Source organism: Cetorhinus maximus, chromosome 16 (assembly GCF_964194155.1).
Source record: "Cetorhinus maximus chromosome 16, sCetMax3.hap1.1, whole genome shotgun sequence".
NCBI classification, from domain to species: Eukaryota; Metazoa; Chordata; class Chondrichthyes; order Lamniformes; family Cetorhinidae; genus Cetorhinus; species Cetorhinus maximus.
Window position 1 is genome coordinate 42704815 of NC_135894.1, and position 23543 is coordinate 42728357.

Consider the following 23543-nt stretch of genomic DNA (forward strand, 5'->3'; position numbering starts at 1 on the left):
TAAGCAAATTTGCGCAACTTTGTTGGCCGCATGTTGCTCATGCAGACGTTTAAAGCGCCGGTGCCAGTACTGATCCTTGTGCAGTTCACTGTTGAGGGATCGAGGTGAGCTGACTTTGTCGCCAAGATGGACATGTAGCCATCCATTGCTCAGCATTGCCCAAGGAAGGCATAGTGTTTTGGGGCAGGGGATTTCAGCATCAGGACTTTAATCCAGACTGTATAATAGGCAGATGACAGGTCTACAAGGGCTGCACTGGTCTTGAGTTTCCTCTGGAAACTAGCTTCAACCTGTGTTGTGTGGGCAAGAGCTTGGTTGCAGCAACTATGTTCAGGCCGGACGCCCAGTTGTTCTCAACTGCGGCTTGGGAGGCAGTGGCCACAGCGGTGAGCGCCAATGCCATGTAGAAGAGGTCAGCCATCTAGTGCAGAAAGAGGATGAATGATCTCATCTGCTCCGCCAGGGTAAGCCAACTAGCTCATCAATCATAACTCACACACTCACAAGCTCATTGGACATTCGCAGGACAACACTCCACAGGAACCTCTCACACTGCCAGCTCAAGGGACATCACCACTTGCTTTCTCACACACACCTTCACATCTTCAGCTGGGCTCATATCCTTTTTAGCTTACGTCCTCATCCTGTGGATGGCTCCACTCACCACCCACACAGGGCAGGCATCCTTGTCTTCTGCTTTGGCTTGCATCCTGCTCATACTCTTTCCATCTGTCTTTATGCAGGACAAGCTCACCCACAATATTAAGCTGGCCGGAGAGGACTGGGACCATTCATGTGGCGACGGAGAGGTCGGCGGTGCACACCCAAGTGAGGATCCTACACCAGCTGATCCCTCAGACAATGATTTGAGGGGCATAGATAGGGTGGATAGGAAGGCACTTTTCCCATTAGTAGAGAGGTCAATAACCAGGGGACTTAAATTTAAGGTAAGAGGTAGAAGGCGAAGAGAAGACATTTTTTCGCCCAGAAGGTGCTGGGAGTCTGGAACTCTGCCTGAAAGGAAAGTTGAATCAGAAGCTTTCGTAACATTTAAGAAGTATTTAGATATTCGCTTGCGTTGCCATAGCCTCCAGGGCTATGGGCTAAGTGCTGAAAAATGGGATTAGTGTAGTCAGATCTTTGTTGACTGGTGTGGACACAATGGGCTGAATAGCCTCCTTCTGTGCTGTAAGCATCTATGAATCTATGATTTTGAGAGTCCATTGTCCTGTTTTGGAGTTGCCTGCCATGCACTAATTTTCTCTACTCTCTTTCATAGGCACCTCTGGAGAGTGCCTCGGGGAGACCATGAGCCAGCCCCTCATCTCAAGTCCTGAGGACGGAGTGTTGGATGTCAATGTGATGGAGATGGTGACCTTGGATGAGGATGCTGAACAAAGTCGTGGAGAAGACCTGGCACGGCGCTCACCCACACTCTCCACCAGTGCAGAGACACATACCTCGATGGGACCTAGTTCTAGAGCAGGCTTGGGGTCACAAGCTGGTGAGCACAGCACATAATCTGGTCCACAGCAGGCAGAAGCAGGAATATCCAAGGTAGCCAGCACTGCTGGAGGCCTGGATTCTGCTGAGTCCGAGTCAGGTGATAAGCCTCCGGACTCAGTCCTAACTTAGTTAGTGGAGCTGGGGTGACATTGAGGGGAATGTCAGGAAGGGCTGTCAACTGTATTTCACAGAGTGCAACGTACGATGGGGTAGTCCATCCAGATTCAGTCTGATGTTATAGCGCCAGCATTCCAGCGCACAGGGGTTAACACTGGTAGGATGGTGGCCGTCATGGAGACCTTGGCCCAGGACAAAGCGCCTGTGCTGTTGCAGGAGTTGCACTCCATCATTGTAGGCATTGGCGGCATCCAGCAGTGGCTACACAAGAGGGGGCCAGGGCACCTTGATCTCACTCCAGCTTCCCCTTCTCCTCAAGGATCAGCCAGGGGCCCTCAGGCACCCATAAGTATGAGGACCAGCAGCTGGTCACCCCGAGGCCATCCATCCAGGTGACTCTGGGAGTGTTCAGCCAATCCCAATCCCTTCTTCCTGTGACTCCATCGCCTCTAGCTCCACAGGCCAAGGAGGGTGCACTTACCCCACAGCAGGAAACCCAAAAGCAGGCCAATGCCCTCTAGGTCTCAGCCCTCCAGAGGATGCTCACCAAATTTGTCACAGACAACAGGGCGTAGCAGTCATCAGGGTGCCTCCACTTCTGCTGTGGATGTCAGGGATGCACCAATACGTAACGGTAGGTGTAGGAAGACCAAGAAATATTAGGAGCACAATGGTGGCAAGCTGTTCACCATATGTATATACTTCTCACTATTGTAAATAAAATGGCACCCATTTCACATCTCCACTTGTGTATGCCTCCTCTTTACCCTGAGCTGTGTTGTGGTCAATCAGGTGTAACACCATGGTCCCTCCCTCCACTTATCGCAAATGTCGCTACCATGTGCCCCTGTTCAATGTTGTGTGCATCCATCTCACTACAGTGTGTTGTGGTGTGTGTTGTCAGAAATGAGCTGTGTTCTCAGCTCATTTCTGACATCAGTGATGACTCACCCTCATTCTAGATTGTGCTTGTGGAAGGCAACTCGTTCAAATGCCTTGCTGGTTCTCATCATGTTCATTCTTGGCTGTGTAAGATTGAGACTGAGGTGTTCAGTCAACTCATCTGCATCCTTGAAAGGTGAAGGAAAGGTGAAGGTGTAGTGTAGAAGAATAGATGTCGAAAGGCCTGGAAAAGGGGAATAGTTCCTGGAACTCCATGTACTCTCTGTCATCCGGCAAGGCTTTCAATCTATGAGCCCATATTCAGAGTTTGTGCGTCCTCCCTTCTGCCTTGCACATTGCTGACTCTCCAAGTGTACATCTGCAAAGTGCACCAGTAAGTGTCAGCACCTTCCCATTTCAATGTGCGGAGATCTGCTCATCGTAGCCACATTACTGTCCTGGCACTGTTTCTCACAATGTAGTTACCTGTATTGTGCCCCCAAGGCTCTCGCACAATGTAAGGATGCAGTCCTAGGCCATATATTCTGCTTAGCATCCTTCACCTAAACACTCAAGGTCAGCGATGATGAATCCAAATGGTAAAGTGTTGCAGGCAATGGAGACATTAAGCATGCTCTCAATGCGCATATGTTAGCTTGATGGGATGACAATGTTGAAGGCAGCAATGGGCTAGGAGTGAGGATGTAAGGAATTTGATGTGTGCTCTTTATTATCACTGAAGAGTCACCTTGACGGCTCCATGGTATGTTTGCATTTTCGAGTTCGCAAGGACGAAGGCTGGATATTAGGGGAGATTATTTGTATTAGAGAGGAGGCATTTTGATGTATGGCAGGCAAGTGTGTGAACATGGTCATCCTGTGCTCCAGCTCCTTTGAAAGGTTCGGCTAAATGCAGGCCCACATCTCTGACAGTGTCGGATGTCAGTGTGATAGAGATGGTGACAGAGGACTGAGTGACCTCAAAATAGATTAACACCTGAGGAACATCCTCAGCTGCCTTGGTACAAGTGTTGCCTATCAGTATCACCATCGAGGTTACACAGAATGTGTTATCTGTTGCTGGAGATGGATTTCCTTGAGGAGCTTTGTCTGACTGAAAGCATACAGCTGTGAGTATTGTAGAACATCTCCTGTTTCCTGTAGGCTACCATAGCAACTGGGATCCTGGAGATATGCTTGAAGAGGCAGCACCTTCTGACGTCTGATGCCAGGACTCCCTCCTCCAGTTAGCACCACATCTCAGCGAGGACACATACTCCCGAGGCTTCATTGTCCTTCAAAAGCACTCACTTTCAGATTGAAGTGGATGGTTGAAATGAGAGGAATGGCAACACTGGCGTTCATGTTGGCTCATGATGGAGGGCACTTGTCCAACAGGAAACTCAGTACTACTCATCATCCTCCTCATGGAATCTGGCGGCTATGAGGGTCTCATTTTGCATGCCTGTCTTGTCTGGCCGGTACTATGGCCTTTTCCCCTGCAACCACGTCTTCCTTGACCTCATCATCCTCATCCCTTTCGATGTCCTCCTCATTGAAAGATACATGCAGCTCCTCTATGTCAACATCTGGCAAGTCCTCCCACCTTTGCAGCGCCAGGTTGTGCAGCGCACAGCAGACGGTACTGATCTGACAGACCTTCTGGGAAATGTACTGGAGTGCTTCACCAGATCTGTTGAGGCATCAGAATTGTATCTTCAAGATGCCAATGCTCTGCTCTACCAATGTTCGGGTAGCATTATGGGCATTATTGTATCTTCTCTCAGCTGGATTTTGTGGCAGCCGCACGAGGGTCATCAGCCACATCCTTTGTTGGTACCCTTTGTCACCAATGAGCCAACCCTGCATTGTGTGTGGTCCCTCGAAGATGTCCGGGATCTGCGATTTGCTCAAGATATAGGGGTTGTGGCAGCTTCCCGATTATCATGCACAAACCTGCATGATTTGTTTCTTGTGGTCGCAGACCAGCTGCACATCGAGTGAGTGGAACCCTTTCCTGTTGATATCTTGGAATGCTTGTTGTCAGGGAGCTTTTATAGCCACATGAATGCTTTTGATAACACCCTGCACCCAAGGGAATTTGGAAATTGCGGCAAAGTCCAGTGCTCTGGCATCTTAGCTTGCTTGATCTCTAGTGAAGTGCATTGGAAAAAAGGGCGTCTGTTACCTCCTGTATACATGTGTGTAGAAGCTTGAGAGATGCCGCAGAGGTCCCCACTGGAGTCCTGGAAAGAGCCGCTCGCGTAGAACTTAGGCGCGGCGATAACTTTCTTAGCCACTGTATGTCCTCCGAGTCCCTACTGCGTCAACTCCTGCAGAACGTGGCAGGTGTGAGCCACCAGATCTCTGGACATGCGGAAGCATCGGCAACAATGTCTCTCACTCATCTGCATCTCTCCTCATTTGGTAATACAGAGTTCAGTTGGGTGCCCCTTTAACTGCTCCCCTAGTGCAGTGTAGCACTCCTCCAAAGGCTCTGAGAGCCCTCCCTACCAGAATTATTTCTCATCTTTATTTTCAACTGCATCACCACTTCAAGTTTCAAGATGGTGGTGCTGAGGTTTTACTACAAGGTCAACTTAGACCCTCCCTGTGTGACTGTGGAAATCCCTCCCATCATCCTGGAGGAGCATAATATTCAGGGTTCCCTCCCTCCAATAATTCTCAGTCCTCCCCCTGTAATCCTTAATCCCATTGTGATGATGGATATCCCTGAATTATTTGAGGTGAATGTGCCTATGTCCCATGTGGACCTTACCCCTTCCCATCTTGAGGCCTATTGCACAGCAACATATGGAGCGTTTCCCATGGGACCTTTAACACTACCTTTTCCCCGTCCAAAGGCTGCAGATGCCTCCCCTGTGAGTGCACTATCTGTGGCCCAGTATTATGTCAGAGATCCCCCAGACTGATGCTCATGATGCTACAACCACGCCCTGCACATGACTGACACTGGACTGACATGCCCTCCCCCTTCCTGGACTGGGACAAGGACAGTCTTTGCAAGCTCAGCAATGTAAACTGTAGCATTTCTTCACTCCGCAATCCTCCCTTTCTGGCCCCAGCTTGCTTATGTCCTTCTGTAGGAGACTCTCTCCCCATTGCGGCCCAGAAGACACTTCCCCCTGCACCTGCCCCCGTCATGTTTCTCAGTGCAACCTTCCCCAGCCTCCCTCGCTAGTCGAGCCCTTGCCCTATAGCCCCTCCCCTTGCCTCTGTCTTGTCTCCTCACCCCACCCGCAGTCGAGCCCTTGCCCTGCAGCACATTACAACCCACCCCCGCCTTACTGCTAGTCTGGTATGTACAGCCTTGCCTCTGAAATCCCCGAGGGCGATACGGTGTTGCCTGTGAAGCCGGCGTGGAGTCCAAGGTGCGGTGAGCACTATGCGGTGCAAGGTAGGCAAACAAACTTCGAAGTCACGAGTTAAATGCAGGTCACCAGGTGCAGGTTGTTTATATATGTGATTGCAAAACCTAGCGGTTTAATTAGATGCTGGCGTGGCCTATTGATCCAGCGTTGGGTGGGTGGGGGGAATGTGATTCCTGCGAGCTGTCTTGGTAACAAGCATTCATAATATTCAAATCTATTTAAATGGCGTTCCCAACATGGCGTGGTGGGAAACGTGCACCATCATTGAGAGCAGATGATGGCAACGTGTTTTTACGGCAGCAGGAAACTGATTTTTCCGCTCCGGCCTGCCATGACGGCTGCCGCGGGAGTGAGTGGAAAACGCTGCCCTCAGTCTCCTTCTAAGCTGCTGAAAACCAGGGCTTGGCTGTGCCCAATTAGTGACCAGTACAAGCCTATTCATTTTGGCTTCAATGAAATTGGGGCATAGTAATGAAATTATAGTGATAAAGCAGAGCTGAGAAAATTCAGCTTAATATCACCTTGACTCAGGATAAATTATATTCGGATTTCATAAAAGCCATTTTTAATGTTCAGCATCTCCATGAATATTTGCAACTAATTATTTGTTCATGACCTGTGTTGTAATGATGGAACATGTGCAGTAATGCTGCAGGCAAACATACATTGTGTTAATGGCACATGATGATATCAAGATGAAATAAAGATGCTCCTTGGTGGTTTTTTCCCTGACAGATACAAAATAAACTCATCAAAAAATGATGGTGCCTTTTTATAGCATCTTTGAGAAGCTTTAGCAGTTCTGTAATTAATTACTAGATAAAGTACATAGAGGAGAGTGTCTTGTTTATAATTATACATAGAAGGGAAAGCACATTACACTTTCATAATGTGGGTGCTGACAATAGGTAAACCGACCAGAGCAGTGTAATTGTGATTACTTGTAGCTGTGATTAACCGCATGGCGCAAAGGGTCCTGATTACTAAATGTTTGGATTACAGAGTTATTTTGATCGTTGGTTAATATTTGCTTAAAGATTAAATACATACGCAATTTTAGCACACACAGTGCACTTCCAGGTCCCATCGTTGACCATAATTCGACATTCTCTACACACACGGTCATTGCATGCCTGGCACAGGTCCCCTCTCAGGAAGATTAGGCCAAATGTCTTCTGGCATCGTTTACAGGCTCTATCACTGATTTGCTGCTTTCTTTGATTTACCTCAGAACCACGGATTTTGATGAGCTCATTCTTTAATCTCCTGTAATAAACCAGAATGTTCTCTCAGTAACTTTCAAAATGGCAAAACTAAACCATGAATTTATAAAGAGTCATTACTGACAACACGCTGCTGCTTAGAAGATACCCAATTTTACCATTTTCTGATTGATGTCATTTTAGTACCAGCTCTAACACTAGATGGTGTTCAGATAAGGTTAATTGGATAAACTAGGCTTGGGTGGTTTCAAGGATGATCAGTTTCTAATACATCACTGGACAACAGAAGAGAGCGGCACACTTCAGTTTGATAAGTACATGTCAATTGAAGTATTGTTAGGAAAAAGTATTACTGTACATCTAAAACTGTACTGAGGCCTAAAACATTAATCTTACTATTGATTTTGCATTTAACTTGAGAATTTAGAATTTGTTATAAATAGTCTATAACAGAAAAAAATATACATTTATAAACAGAAAAATGTTGTTGACTTTGTGGTTAAACACACATGCAATTGTATCAACCTATGCAGGCCAGTAAAATTTCATGTTTGATCTTTATCCATGTTGGCTTGGGTAATCTTAACTGGGAAAGCACTGACGCTAATTACTGAACGCCCCAGTGCCCTCAGACTGAGTAAAGGGAAATCAGTTCCTAGTCACTATGCATTCACTCTGTTGGAAAGCGCATGTATGTTGAGGGGGTATCAGGCTTACCTATGATGCCCTATTGTCAAATATTGTATTGCATTCTGTGTTAATGCTCATATACGATGATTGATCATTTGCACAAGGTACTGAAGGGCTGCATGTGCCCATTACATCATAAAGCAGCATGATTCGGCGCAAAAAGGAAGAGACGAATGAGAGTTTGACTGTGATGCCAAAGGTGAAAAGAGCAATAAAGGGTTATCAGGAAAAGAGAGAGTGTAATAGTGGATATAAGCTCAAAAAGGCTCACGTTATTGAGGGCTAAAGCAGTCATCTTACTGTGGACTTTGCATGTTAGAAATGCAACAAGGTTGAAATTGAGAGATGAACACTGGTAAACTTTATTGCTTTGGGGTAATGTAAAGTTGCCAGTTCTTTGATTTCAAGATATATAAAATGAATAAATAACCTGGAGAAATAAAGCAACAATAAAATAAGTTTAGGGGGAGTAATCCAGAGACCCAGGGTAATGCTCTGGGGACCTGGGTTCAAGTCCCACCACGGCAGATGGTGAAATTTGAACTAAAAAAATATATGGAATTAAAAGTCTGATGATGACCATGAAACCATTGTCAATTGACGTAAAAGCCCAAATGGTTTACTAACGCCCGTTAGGGAATGAAATCTGGTGTCCTTACCTGGTCTGGCATACCTGTGACTCCAGACCGACAGCAATGTTGTTGACTCTTAAATGCCCTCTGAAATGGCTGAGCAAACCAGTTATTTGCGTCAAACTGCTACAAAGTCTGAAAGAATGAAACTGGATTGACTACCTGGCATTGACTTAGGCCCCAACAGCACTGTGGGCTGCAGCAGTTCAAGAAGGAAGCTCACCAACACCTTCTCAAAAGGTATTTAGGGATGGGCAATAAATGCTGGCCTAGCCAGTGACGCTCATATCCCATGAATGAATAAAAGAAAATTTTATGGAAAAAAATTGGTACATGTCCCTTTTGAACAATCTAATTGCCTAACAGTAATCAAATGAGCATGCCGTTTGTATTGTCTTCTAGGCATGTAATTATAAATATGTGACCAATTGTTTTTTTAAACATTTGACTGACACTGGCGGGAACCAATACTGGTAAAAGGCTGACTAAGTGAAGCAAAAATTTGGCATATTTCACTTTATACACAATTGCTCGTTAGACGGTTTCATTCCCATCATTGCTTACTTTTTTTAAAATGCTGTGGTTGATATCCATAAACAACATGACTAAAATAGCACAGTTGTCATTGACCCATGGTAACTGCTAATCATAGGTTGCTGGTAACCATGTGACTGATAAAGCAATGACATCAAAAGGTGGCAACGATGATGTGGATGTCTCAAGATATAAAAAAAATTACCTCAAAAATGTCAAACTAGCGTTATTTATAAATTTTGACTGGACAGGAGAGTTTAATATTTTCTTCCCATTCATTATAAAGTAAATGGTTATACAATAAATATGAATAAGCAATGTAACAGCAGGAAGCATAGTACAATAAATATTTGAAAATCTGTATGAGCAGTATGTTGACAGATCAATGAGAAATACACAATTTATACGTTTGTGGCAAATAGCTCATAGCCAAGCTCAGGATGGTAGTTCTGATCACTGTTTCAGAATACACATCCTCTCTACCAGTATGAGTTTGTTCTGCAGCCTTGAGTCAGATTGCTATTTAATGTTGGTGTAGTGAATTGTGACCAGTCGTGCTAAAATTATTTCACGTAGAAGGATCCTTTCAGTTTGTAGAAGAGATTTTAATCTTATCAGCCTGGGGCAGAAGGCAAAACTCAGCTTTATCTTAGGAATGCACAAGTGTTTAAAGAAGGATATGTTAATCGACAAAAATGTAAGTTAGGCACACTGGAAAATTTCCACCCTTGCAGCAAAACATTGGTCCAGATCTTGTGCTCTCTGGATTTTTGGAGACAGGACATACAACCCAAGATATGTGTGGGACCCATATGAACATATGAATTAGGAGCAGGAATAGACCACATGGCCCCTCGAGCCTGCTCTGCCATTCAATAAGTTCTTGACTGATCTGAATGTAACCTCAACCCCACATTCCTGCCTACTGCCGATAACCTTTTACCCCCTTGTTAATCAAGAATCTATCTAGCTCTGCCTTAAAAATATTCAAAGGCTCTGCTTCCACCGCCTTTTGAGGAAGAGAGTTCCGAAGACTCACAACCCTCTTAGAGAATAGGTTTCTCCTCATGGAAGTCCCGATATGCTGCACTCTGTGGGAATTGCCTGGGAAGTTTGAACTTTCGATGGGCAATTCCCTGCTCCCCGGGACCCTCTGCGCATGTCTCTGAGTCGGAGACTTCAGACAGTTCCATGGTAGTTACCTGGATAGTTACCCAGGAAACGTTAGACAGAAAAATCCTAGTCTAACGCCTGGGTAACGATACAGCTAACCACCCAATCGCTCATGCTGACCGCCGCCCCCTCGATTCCCCCACACCCCGACCTAATCTAATTAACCCTCGACCCACCCACTACTTCATCCACCTTCCATACTGCCCACCTACCAGCCTACCCAACTGCTATCCCACCCACCCATTCACCCATTCACTAACAATTATCCATTCATTAAAATTCACACTGGACATTTAAACTTGCCATAGGCAGCTAGTGCTGTAAAAAGAGGGCATGTTTTGTCTTCCCTCCGATGCTACAGCGCTGTGATGGGGTTCTCCAAGGGACACTGAGCTCTGCATTTTTAGAGAAGCAGGGCTTCGAAAAACCCAGCCAAGAAATGCGGAGCAGCATCCAGGCGTGGAAAAGTTTGAGCGGAGTGGCAATCCAATTGCTGCTCTGTGGAAGACCTGGGCCATTATTAGTTGTCACTTTAAAGAACAATGGCTAGTAGAGCTGCATGATTATCTCTTAGAGACTAGTATGCAATATCATATCTGAAACTCTTTGAGGTCTAATTTTCTTACTGCTGCAAAACCATTGATATTCTGGTGGTGTGTAGCAATGGCTCACCAGAACAGACAGGATTGAGGACTGAAATAAACTTGTCATCAAGTCCATCAGAATAAGTCAAGCAGGCTGTGGATGCCAATCAGCACTGTGCCTCTCGCACCCTTACAAGATGGTGAAAATGGTGGAAGTAGTTGTTGGGGGACCTGGGATGGTGGAGGGCAGGATGGTGAGGACAGACCTGTATCAGCCTATAGTTGTTTTACACAAACCTTTCGACTCCTGAAAACGCTAAAAATTTTCCACTTATTTGAGCCTTTTTTGAGCGTCCTCCAGTGGTCTCTTTAAGTCCCAGGAGTGCCGAGAGAGTTTGTGCATTGCAAACTCCGAGGGTGGAAAAAGAATTTAGGGTTCAGGATCTGAAATGAGCACAGGGATCTAATTTCCAGCAGTCTCCAGAGCTGGCTTAAAAAAGGCCCCTGCCAAGTTATCAGTGGCCTAAACTCCCATGCAGATCAAGCCCTCTGCACTGGGAAATTAGCTTTTGTTGTGTGACAATGTTAAACTTGTACAGTTATAAAATTGAAACTAGTCTAAGAAATAAAGCAGGTAGTTGAACATCAAAAGATATCTGACTGGAATTTTCTTTCTGCCAACACAACATGGACCCTTAACCTGGTTTCCACAGGCATGGTCAAAATGGTATTGTTCTGATAGAAATGTCAACATACGAACAAGGAGCAGGAGTAGGTCCCTCGAGCCTGCTCCGCCATTTAATAAGATCATGGCTGATCTAATAGTCAAGCATCTCATTGTACAGTTTGTGAAATAACAACCATCAATAAAAACACTCTATTTAACAAACAATGTATCTAACATATGACTTCTTGCTGCAAAATCTGCAAGTGTGGCATTTTTGAATCTCTTGTACTAGCTCCTTGGTCAATGTAAATAAGACAATAGCTATACAATCAATCATTCTTGTCTGTATATGCTGCTTTCTGTTATAATCTCTGCAATAAGGTAATGTTGAACTTTCATATTAGTTACCTAGACATTTTTAAATTACTGATATGATGTAAGATTCAATTTAAAAATGCATAACAACTGGAAATAACAATTAAACAACTATAAAAAGGTTCAAATATTTATCTGCTAACAAACTACTGTTTTCATGACCACTGGCTGCTCCCAAAATACATGAGTCACAAAGTAAGTGACTAATAGGTGAATCATTAACTGCAGGGTACAATTCATTTAATCTGCAGTCCCACTGTACAGACAAAACAAACACTCATTTCCTGGGGATCCAGTGAAGCTGCAAAGCCAAATCACTCTTCCCTTTACTTGTTTGCATTCATCATTTTGGCCATTTTACAGAGAACAGTGATCAGATAAAAAACAACAAACACTTAAAGCTCCATTAAGTAGATCCATTAAGTAGCTTCATGAGATCTAACCAAAAAGAAAATACCCTAATTTGTAGCTTTCTTTTGGCACATCTCAAACATTTTGCATCCCAAAGTTTTTCCTTAAAAAAATAAAAATGATTTGCTTTTCTCCTTGCAGATTCCAAACCACAAAGATATCACTCCAATATGGCATCTTGCTGGCTGCTAAAAGACAGGATTTAGTATTATTTTGCTTCCACCCAAGATATATTTCTTCCTTTCTGTGCAGCAGTTCATCTCCGATCTCACTGAGAAGCAACTAAACTTACCTGGGACAGATAGTGCCATTGTGAGGTATGTCTGGGACTGAATCTGAGAAACTCAGGCTGCTAAGCAAGCACAATGAGTTACATGGTCAGGGTTAGCAACAAGAAGGAGGTGGTTAGCAACAAGGAAGAAGAAAAGAACATTTTGGGAAGAGAAATTAACATAACGAGGTATGACTGTACTAACTGAACCAGGCAGAATTATATAGGGCGGGATTTTCCAGTCCCACTAGCAGCGGACATCGTCACGGGTGGGATGGGAAAATTTGGAGAGCAGCAAAAAGTCAATTGGCGGGACCAGAAAATCCCAGCCATAGACTTTACAGCACAGAAATAGGCCATTTGGCTCAATTGGTCTATGCTAGTGTTTATGCCCCTCACAAGCCTCCTCTCACCATACTTCATCTAATGCTATCAGCATAATCTTCTCATTTTTTGCTCATTCTTGCACTTATCTAGCTTCCATTATCTTTCCTAAAGCTGATGTTAAGCGTATAGGTCTGTGGATCGCTGGGCTTGTTCTATTTCCCTTTTCATATATAGGAATCACATTAGCTGTCTGAAGTCCTCCGGCATTATTCCATATACATCCAATAGGGTCTGTATTGTCTCTTGTATAATGTTTCCATATGCAGGCATTCAATCCTTGTCGAGCAGGAATTTTATCCTAAATTTGATTAGATTATCACTTATTTCAGTTATTCCTTCTGCACCTGGTTCTGTGTTACAGATTATTGTCTCCAGTTTGATCTTATTTTGGATATTGTGTACTTTGCTGAACAGGCAAACCATTTGTCCTCAATAGTTGTTTCTTTCACTTCATTTTTAACAGTGCTTTTATAATTTTACAACAGTATTTCCTCCCTGACTGTTTGTGTTATCCTTGTTCCTTACCTTGTTTGACCTTTACTCTTCATATGTCATGGCCTGTAACTTCCGTGCTCCCCAGTGTCAGATTTGGGGGCTACCCCAAAGATGCAGTGAGGAATCCCTCTAGCAATTGGCCATAAGTCCACACTTCCTCTGGACAATTACGCTGCACTAGGAATCATCCGAAAATGCGATTTAAATCGCAAACTTTGATGGTTCCTCCGAGTTTATACCAATAGTTACCCAGAAAATGTTAGAAGAATTAAAACCTCTTCTAACTTCCAGGTAACTATTGTAAAGGCACAGACTGACCCCACAGGCCTCCCCCCATTACCGCCACCCCCAGCATCCAACAACTGTACCTCACCCACTCCACCGACCTTGGACCCTGACCGCGACGCCCCCTCCAACCTCAGATCCCCTTCTCTGGCCTCTGAAGCTCCCCGGCCTTTGGCCCCGCCCCTGTCCTCTAGAAGCCCCCCCCAGCAGAGCTCAGGACCCCACCCATGACCTCCGGACCCCCAACCTTTGGACTCCCCTGACCTCCGGACCACCCCCAAGTGACCTGCAGAATCCTCTCCAACCTCCGAATCCATCCGACCTCCAGACCCCTCCATGGCCTCACCCGAGCTCCAGTTCCCTCTGACCTGACCTACGGAACACCCCTCGACCCAAGCTCTGGAACACCCCCCACCTGACCCCCGGACACCCCCTGTCCCAACATGACCCCCAACCTCTGGCCCTCTCCGTCCCCCAGCTTCCGGACGTGCCCCCCCCCCACCCCCCCCCAACCGCCACCTGACCCCTGGACCACCCGACCCCTGGCCCCCCCCCCCACCCACCCACCCAACCCCCCAGACCCCACCTCCCACCCTATTTATGGATCCGCCCTGAGCTCCAGACCCCTCACCCCACCCTACCTCCAATCCCCCTGAGCTCCAGACCCCACCTGACCTACAGACCATGCCCCCCAATCTCAGACCCTCGGTCCCCCACCACCCGCACCCCCCCCCATCCTCGGGACAACCACCCCCACGGCCCTTCCTGACCTCGGGCACCCACCACCCTCCTGGCCTCGCGCCCCCCCCCCCCCCGCCCTTGGGGCACCCCACCCCACAACCTTGGGGCACCTCCTACCCCCAAATCGCTTACCTTAGGCACTTACTTTCCCCTGGCCTGTCAATTTCCCTGGCCCTTTAAAGTTACCTGCTTTACGGCAGCAAGTGCTGTAAAAAAGGGGTCGTGACCTCCTTGAATTCACTGGTTCTAGACTTTGCTGGGGCCTGCGAGAATTCTTTTGATGCAGGCCCCAAGCAGCTCCGGTGAATGGAAATGGCAACGCAATTTTCAGCGCCAGGTAAGTGTGCGTTTATTTCTTTTCATTTCTGCGGGTCAGCACTTTCAGACGTTAGTTGGAAATTATGGCCCAATGTTATTTACACCAGATCCCTTCTGCCTACTTCTTCCTATAGGAAGTCCATGCTTAATGCTATTAATTGGTTCCTAGAAAATGCAACGTTAAGCGAAACGATAGTATGCGAAACCACCTCTCAAGATTGGCTGCTTCCCACATCACCCGAGATCTGAGACCCTGCTTTCACAGGCTCAATATGGGAGTTGTGCAGGAATGTCCAGGCGTATGGGAATGTTCAAACACAACAGCAGCAACACAATGCGACTGAAAGGGTTCTTAATGGAGAACCATGTTAAAGCAAAACGATATGTGGGATGACACTAAGCAAGGATTTCCTATAATTTGAAGTCCTATTTATCATTTCCATTGGTTCGGTTGGGAGGGGGCAGTCGGGGGGGGTACAGTTCATCCCATCAGTACAGCTCCTCCTGACTCTGTACTGATGTCGGTGTCCCATAATGGGAACTCCTGCTTCCCACACCAGTCTTTCAGTCCCAACTTCCTGATCTGCCTATTCCTATGCCAATTTGCACGTAGCTCTGGTTGTAGTCCTGAAATTGTCACCCATGAATCGGTGATTTTAAATAACATCAGATAAAGCAGGGGCAGTGTGTTTATTAATACCAATACCACAAGCCCTGTTTCACATGTTTTTATGGTTGAGTTGGTAACTACTATGTTTCCTTTGAGAAGAACATGTGTTCCAATGAGACTGGTCTGGCTATAAACATGATTTTTATAAGAAAATGAAAATGAGACAAAGATTCACCACGATGTTACATTTTTTCTTTTCACAAACCTTGGAATAGACTATAAAATTTAGATGGGCTGAACCCAGCATCATGTTGACATCATGCTGCCCTTTGATTTTTTTTTTAATATACATTTGTTCCTGGGACGTAAGTGTCACCGACAAGGCCAGCATTTATTGTCCATCCCTAATTTCTCTCGAGAAGTTGATGGTGAGCTGCCTTCTTGAACCACGGCAGTCCATGTGGTGTAGGTACACTACAATGCTGTTAGATAGGGAGTTTCGGAATTTGACTCAGCGACAGTGAAGGCATGGTGATATAGTTCCAAGTCACGATGGTGTGTGGCTTGGAGGGGAACTTGCAGGTGGTGGTGTTACCATGCATCTGCTGCTCTTGCCCTTTGAGGTGGTAGAGGTTGCGGGTTTGGAAGGTGCTGTCAAAGGAGCCTTGGCGAGTAGTTGCAGTGCATCTTGTAGATAGTACACACTGCTGCCACAGTGCAATGATGGTGGAGGGAGTGGACGCTTAAGTTGGTGGATGGGGTGCTGGTCAAATAAACTATTTTGTCTTGGATGGTGTCAAGCTTCTTCAGTGTTGTTGGAGCTGCACTCACCTAGGCAAGTGGAGAGTATTCTATCACACTCCTGACTTGAGCTTTGTAGATGGTGGACAGACTTTGGGAAGTCAGGAGGTGAGTAACTCCCCTCAGAATTCCCAGTCTCTGATCTTCTCTTGTAGCCAGAATGTTTATATGGCTGGTACAGTTCAGTTTCTGGTCAATAGTAACCCCGAGGATGTAGATAGTGGGGGATTCAGTGAAGGTAAAGGGTAGATGGTTAGATTCTCTCTTATTGAAGATGGTCATTGCCTAGCACTCATGTGATACTAATGTTATGCCACTTATCAGCCCAAGCCTGAAAGTTGTTCAGGTTTGGCTGCATGCAGGCATGGACTAGTACAGTATCTGAGGAGTCGTGAATGGTAAACTGCAATCTCAGCAAACATCCCCACTTCTGACCTTATGATGGAGGGGAGGTCACTGATGAAGCAGCTGAAGGTGGTTGGGCCTAGGTCACTACCCTGAAGAACTCCTGCAGTGACATCCTGGGGCTGAGATGATTGGTTCCAACAACCACAATCATCTTTCTTTATGCGAGGTATGACTCCAACCAGTGGAGATTTTTCTCCCTGGTTCTCACTGACTGCAATTTTGCTAGGGCTCCTTGATGCCACACTTGGTCAGATGCTGTCTTGATGTCAAGGACAGTCACTCTCATCTCACCTCTGGAGGTCAAGTCTTTCGTCTATGTTTAGCCAAGGCTGTAATAAGGTCAGAAGCTAAGTGGCCTTATCAGAACCCAAGCGTAGCATTGGTGAGCAGGTTTCTGCTGAGCTAGTGCCATTTGAAAGCACTGCCGATGACACCTCTATCACTGAGAGTAGACTGATGGGGCAGTGATAGGTTGGGTTGGATTTGTCCTTTTTTGTGTACAGGACATACCTGGGCAATTTTCCACATTGTCAGATAGATGCCAGTATTATAGCTGTACTGGAACACCTTGGCTAGGGGCGTAGCTAATTTTGGGGCACAAGTTTTCAATACTACAGCCAGGGTACGCTCAGGGCCCATGGCCTTTGCTCTATCCAATACTTTCAGCCTTTTCTTGATATCACATGGAAGACTGGCATCTGTGATGATTGGAACCTCAGGAACAGGCAGAGATGGATCATCCACTTGGTACTTCCTGCTGAAGATGGTTGCAAATGCTTCAGCTTTGCCTATAGCACTGATGTTCTGGGTTCCCCCAATATTGATGATGGGGATGTTTGGAGTCTCATCCTCTGGTTAGTTGTTTAATTGTGCACCACCACTGAAGCCTGGATGTGACAAGACTGCAAAGTTGATTGTGGAATTGCTTAGCTCTGTCCATCTTTGTCTAATGGTAGAACAGGAGCTGCAAATATACTGTGATTGAATTTAGAACACAGTGAAATAGGATCTGACCCTATATAAAATGGTATAGAAGATTTGGCCTAAACAACTAAAAATTTTGTTTATTTTTAAATTTAACAGCAATATCCTAATGGCAGGACTGGACATATTGATCAGCTCTGCTTTATAGGAAATACAGGATGTGAACTAGCTGCCTGTTATACTTTTCAAGGGTAAAAATGTTTGTTCATTTCCCTTTAGTTAATTTATTTTTCAGACACAGAATTGTAGACAAGACACTAAGTATCATATTTTACTTGATCACGAAAGACATTTACTTCATAGCCTGCAGCACCTGTGATTCTCTCATTCGTCAGGCCAAAATCAATGTCTTTTTATTTTCATTGATGATGCTTCATTTTTTTAAAAATAGTTCTCAATCTGTAGATTGCAGTAATGCTCTAGCATTGTCTGGAAAGAAGACAAAACATGTTGCTAGGAAAAAAATTAGAACATTCACAAATGGTATTTGTGTATTATCATTGGCAAAAAATTGGGTCCCTTTATAGAGCCTTGTATTATGACAATATAATAAGTCCCAGAGTGGATGATGGTCGATAAATAAGCGCAATGAATCATCATGTTGCCATGCAATGGAATTAACATCAACATCCACAGAATAGTTGATCCTATTCCGACCAGATAATTGTCTTTTCAGGCTCATAAGTAACAATATTATGAGAAAACATCAATAAATTTTCAGGTTATTGAGCAAGGCCTTTTATAGAATGCATCAGGGCTGAAAGACTTAAGGCACAACTTTTCCAACATCTTTCATTATATTGGAAAAAATATATTCCCTTATTTATAATCCTTTTACTATTCCACAATGTTGCACAATCACAGGACACTGTTGTACATTTAAAGGCAGTAAACAGACAGCAATGCATCAATAAGGGTAACTTTTGGAAATTAAATGCTGTAATTTTTTTTAGAAAAGTACTGCTTTTTTTAAAATGAGGAAACAATCCTATCCCATCAGCTCTTTCCTACAAGTTAAAAGATTACCACTCCAAGGGAATACACAGTGCTGTATGTAGTTTTGAGATATATATAAGCACAGCTCTCTTCAACTCAACTGTGATCTGAGTGGGCAGTCTAACTATGGCTACCTTTACAAGTCAGTCCTGAAGGTACACACATATTATATTACACGGTGCTGTAATCTACCATCAATTAGAACATTTGATGATCCAAGAGACAGAGAAATTCAGGAACCCCAGGAGGAACCAGCAGTGCAGCACTAAGTTCCAAATGGGTGTGGACCTCTTCCAAGTGCTGCAGTCATTCAACATATGCAACTTATAACAATGAATTAAAAGGCCATGATGATGGAGCATACAAAGATCACAAGACAAGTCGTAGCTTACCATCAAATACGAGAAAAACCCTGGGAGAAATTGGGTGCAATCTATTTCTGGCAGATGGAAGAAAATCTCATGTTCTGTCTATAATCACATTATGACATTTAAAATGTTTGACACATTGATGTATCCATAGGTCTTGAAATGCATAGTTGGCTTGAAGTAAAAACCATCATCTCTTAAAAAGAATTCCTCTTACTAAGTGGAAACGATAAATCAGAAACCACAAATGCACTCAAATTCACAATAGGGGAACATTTAGCTCCTGAACTGTCAGCTGTCAGGTCACATGGATCTGATGCCTGGGAGGGGCTGCAAGAAGTTTGACCATTTTAATGGCCAGTCCTCATTAACATAGATGTAGCAAATTGCTGCTCAAAGTAGATGTTCAGAAGCATTTTGCTTGGTTCTGGCCAATATATAACTAACAGCCTCAAAGTTGCCTGCCCAGCACTCAGGCAAGTCACGGGGGAATAGTTCAGGAGGGTTATAAAACTAATACAGCACATTGAAAAACTACACAAAAATACTAATTTCACCTTTATGCCTGCCCCCTCCCCTTTATGCCTTCACCAAATCAAGTGACAACCCCATCAGAATCAGGCCCCAGCCTTTTGTTCCCTTCATGTTTAACCCCTGATTACCCACCAGGTCCAAGTTATTTCCACAGCTTATTAAAGGACTTCCCAGGTAGTCCATCCCCACTTAGCACAAGGAAATAAAAGGAAGCTAAGTTATGAAGACAGGTTGGATAGACTTGGGTTGTTTTCACTGGAGAAAAGAAGACTGAGGGGTGACCTGATCGAGGTGTACAAGATTATGAAGGGCATGGACAGGGTGGATAGGGAGCAGCTGTTCCCCTTAGTTGAAGGGTTAGTCACGAAGGGACACAAGTTCAAGGTGAGGGGCAGGAGGTTTAGGGGGGATGTGAGGAAAAACTTTTTTACCCAGAGGGTGGTGATGGTCTGGAATGCTCTGCCTGGGAGGGTGGTGGAGGCGGGTTGTTTCACATCCTTTAAAAAGTACCTGGATGAGCAATTGGCACGTCATAACATTCAAGGCTATGGGCCGAGTGCTGGTAAATGGGATTAGGTAGGTAGGTCAGGTGTTTCTCACGTGTTGGTGCAGACTCGATGGGCCGAAGGGCCTCTTCTGCACTGCGAGATTCTGTGAAGCAAGTAGGGGGGGTTGACTGGAAACTTGATCAAAGATATGGGTTTGGGAAGGTTGTTGAGAGTGATGAAGGGAGTGGATGATTGGAGAGAGTTAGGCAGGAGTTTGCAGAGCATAACAACAATGCAGTTCTCTCAACAATGATAACATGAAGGACTGCAGAAGAGAAATGTATAAAAGTAAATCAGTGGAACTAGGTGTTGTAGGGTGTTGGATACCATTCAGTAGGTGTTAATGAAGTGTTTGTAGTTTTAAGTATGTCAACTGTATATATTTATTAACTACCAGAACTATGCACAAGTGTACATTAAAGGGTTCAAGCTGAGAGCTGTCTCCATGCTTGCTTGTGCACATGGCTCTGTCCAACTCTAGACTGACCCCTAGGTGGGAGTCTTGTGTTCTCTTATATCAGTGTGTGGGCATATTATACTCAGTTCCACGTTAACCCTATATGTGCCAAACCCTTATAGTACACCTCCCTCAAGTCTTTATCCAATGTATATCAAGTTATTCTATTTTACCCCATGTATTTACATTGATTTCCCCATTTCCCTCCTTCAAGCCTCTGAGTTCATAGGTTCAGGCTGTCTGAAGGTCTTATAACCCTTCCATATCTCGCTCGCACTACTGTTGGACGAGTGATAGGTTCTGTCATTGCAGGTAAACTCTGTTGATTTGTAGGTTGTTCAGGCATCTGGATATTTTTTCATCCTCTTTTTCCATTCCTTGGTATTGAACTGCTCTTTGTTGAATCGGCGGTTATGGTAATAGGTAGTTGTTGATTTATCCTGTTTTTTCTGAGGTGGACGAATATTGTGCTCATCGCCATAGCATTTTTCCCTCTTCTTTCATCATGTGACTTGCCACGATGCATATAGAAGTTCATGTTTCAACAATGGAACCTTCATTCCCACTTGTTTCACAATTTTAGCCATATTTTTTATTACTTTCTTCTTTTCCAGTTGTTTTTCGAGCTTATGGGCAAAACTTTTACCTCAGCGGGCGGAGGTGCACCCAGCCTGTTTGAGCGTGAAATGACATGCGTTGACGCGAGTGTCACAACGTCAATGTGCAGTTGCATGATATTTCGGTTGGCGGGTGCGCGCGGGAATCGGCAGCGCGCCCACCGAAAATTATAAGGCCTGTTAAGGCCATTAAAGCTTTAATTAACTTACATTTTTCACTGCCTGTCCAACCTTACGGTTGGCAAGCAGGTGAAAAGGCCAAGCGGCTGTTGCACTTTTTAGGAAACCTCATCCACAGGCAGGAATAGGTTTCCTAAAGCAACGAAAATTAAAATTAAAATTTTAAAATTTGATTAATAACATGTCCCTGCTCATGTGACAGTCACATGAGGGGACATGTTTTATAACATTTTATGAACCTTTATTTCTATTTCTGAAAACTCTTCATCTCCCTGAGGCAGCTCTGTGCCTTAGGGAGATTTGCAAGTGTGCACTCGCACGCATGCACGAAGTTTGTGCTCGCACTCCCCCCACCGCCCGCACAGGCTGCGCTGAGCGCTGCCATGGGCATTTCATGCTGGGCAGGCCTTAATTTGCCTGTCAGCATGAGATCGTGGTCTGGCCCCAACCGCCCCTACTGAGCCTGCCCGACAAGGCCTAAATTCTGCCCTATGGATCTTTTCATTCAGCTGAGCACAACTCTGGGTAAGTCGAGTTGTTTTTGTTTCAGTTATCTTCAGAACTCTTGTACAAATTTAGCAACTTTGCCTGGGCATTCAGTTCTTTTCAGAAACTTTCTCCCACGGTCACTGACTGCTCCCTAGACTCTTTCAATTCATTTATTAGATCTTCAATATATTCCGTAGAATTCACCGTTTCTGCTTTTAAAGTCTGGATTTGTTCTTCCATACTGTGTATCACATCCTTCATGTTGTTCAAATAGGACTGAAGTTCAAGAAGTTAATCAGTTTTAGTTTTAAATTCTGCTTTCAAGCAACTGTTCTGATTCATCAGCAATTCCTTCTCCTATTCCCTGCATTTTGCATGAAGCTAAATAGAGACCTCTGATGCTTGAAATTCAACAAGTTTTAATTGAAGATCCATCTTTGTTGAATTTGTTTCTACAAGTTCATCATTTAAGCATTTCAAGTCCTCTTTCAAGTATGCTGCTTCCTGTGAGTGACATTCCAGTGTTCTCATTAGTTTTCATTTTTCCTTATCAAATGCATCTTTCGTAAATGAAAGTTGACACTCTACATTGATCAGTTTTTCCTTGGCAGGGTATAATTCCTCTGTGCTATTGTTCAAGCTCGTATTCTGTAATTGTGCTTCTGCGAATTGTTTTTGAGACTCCTCATGCTCTTTTGTGAGAGCCTCTACTTTCTCTTGCTATTCTAGGTTCTTGATTTTCATGGCAATGATGACAATGACAACTTGCACTTAATGTCTCTACCCTCTTTTCCATTGTCCGTCACTAAATTGTATTAATAAAGCCAGCATGACTCTAATATTGGCTTCTCTTTGCATCCTTGCACAATGATCTCTAGAGTCATGCAAGAATCTATGCTTGCCCTCCTCTTCCTCATCTACATGCATTTCTTGAAGTCATCAGGGACAGACATGGTAGGCAAAGTTGAATGTCATCAGAAAAGGTATAGTAATGATATTCAACATTATCTTTCTTTGACCACACAATCATTTATATGCTATCAGACTTCTTGTCTGACATCAAGTCATGATGAGTCATAATGACATTCAACTACTTATCAAAACAACAAAGCCATCGGAAAACTGTTCCACATTTCCTTCTTTTTATAGCTCTTGCCCTGCTGCCAATGCTCTTTATATAATCATGAGCCATCCCCATCCAAAAAAATTACAGGCCATCATATTCATAATCATGAATCTTGAATGTTTTTGAAAATTGCCTGCTGGTCTACTTCTCAAACTTGTTCCCAGGAAGACTAAAATAACAAGCTTCACAATTTATGTACTGTAATAGCTTAAGGTCTCATGCAATGTGCCTGATTCAAAGGACAGCTACTAGACCAAATATGTCTTATATTTGTAACAAGTCTTTCAGCATGTGCTTTTTCACCCCATTCTTTTTTGTACACACAGTGCTATGCCTGTTATTATCATATGACTATCTACTGGGTTCAAATGGAAAATCCATCAATTTAGCTAGTGGATTATCCTTTGTCTTGCTACTTTCCTTGCTTTTATCTTTCAATTTTTAGCTACATTAGTGGAACTTCCTCTATTTTCTTTCCTTGTTGGTGGCATTGCAGTGTTGTAGCAAACATCAGAACATGGCAGAAAGACATGATAAAGGACCAAGTTGGATAAATTGAAATAGATAAATTATTTGCATATATATCCAGATATATCACATTGAAATTAGAACATCAACATTTCTGAAGTTTCATTTTATATCTAATTATGTAACAGATATGGCCAAAGCACAGCCCGCAAGTTGCTTTGACACTTAAAGTGCAGCTCACCGGAAAATATTGGCTGAACACATTTGTGCATCT

At 44.2% G+C, this 23543-nt stretch overlaps 1 protein-coding gene across 1 annotated transcript in view; it reads right to left on the minus strand.

The window, feature by feature from the left end:
• Positions 1 to 23543, minus strand: part of sytl5 (synaptotagmin-like 5) — a 129967-nt gene that overhangs the window by 66061 nt on the left and 40363 nt on the right. The window contains exon 3 of the mRNA XM_078559769.1: positions 6948 to 7163. Within this exon, the coding sequence (XP_078415895.1) occupies positions 6948 to 7163 (216 nt within the window). The remainder of the gene's footprint in view (positions 1 to 6947; positions 7164 to 23543) is intronic.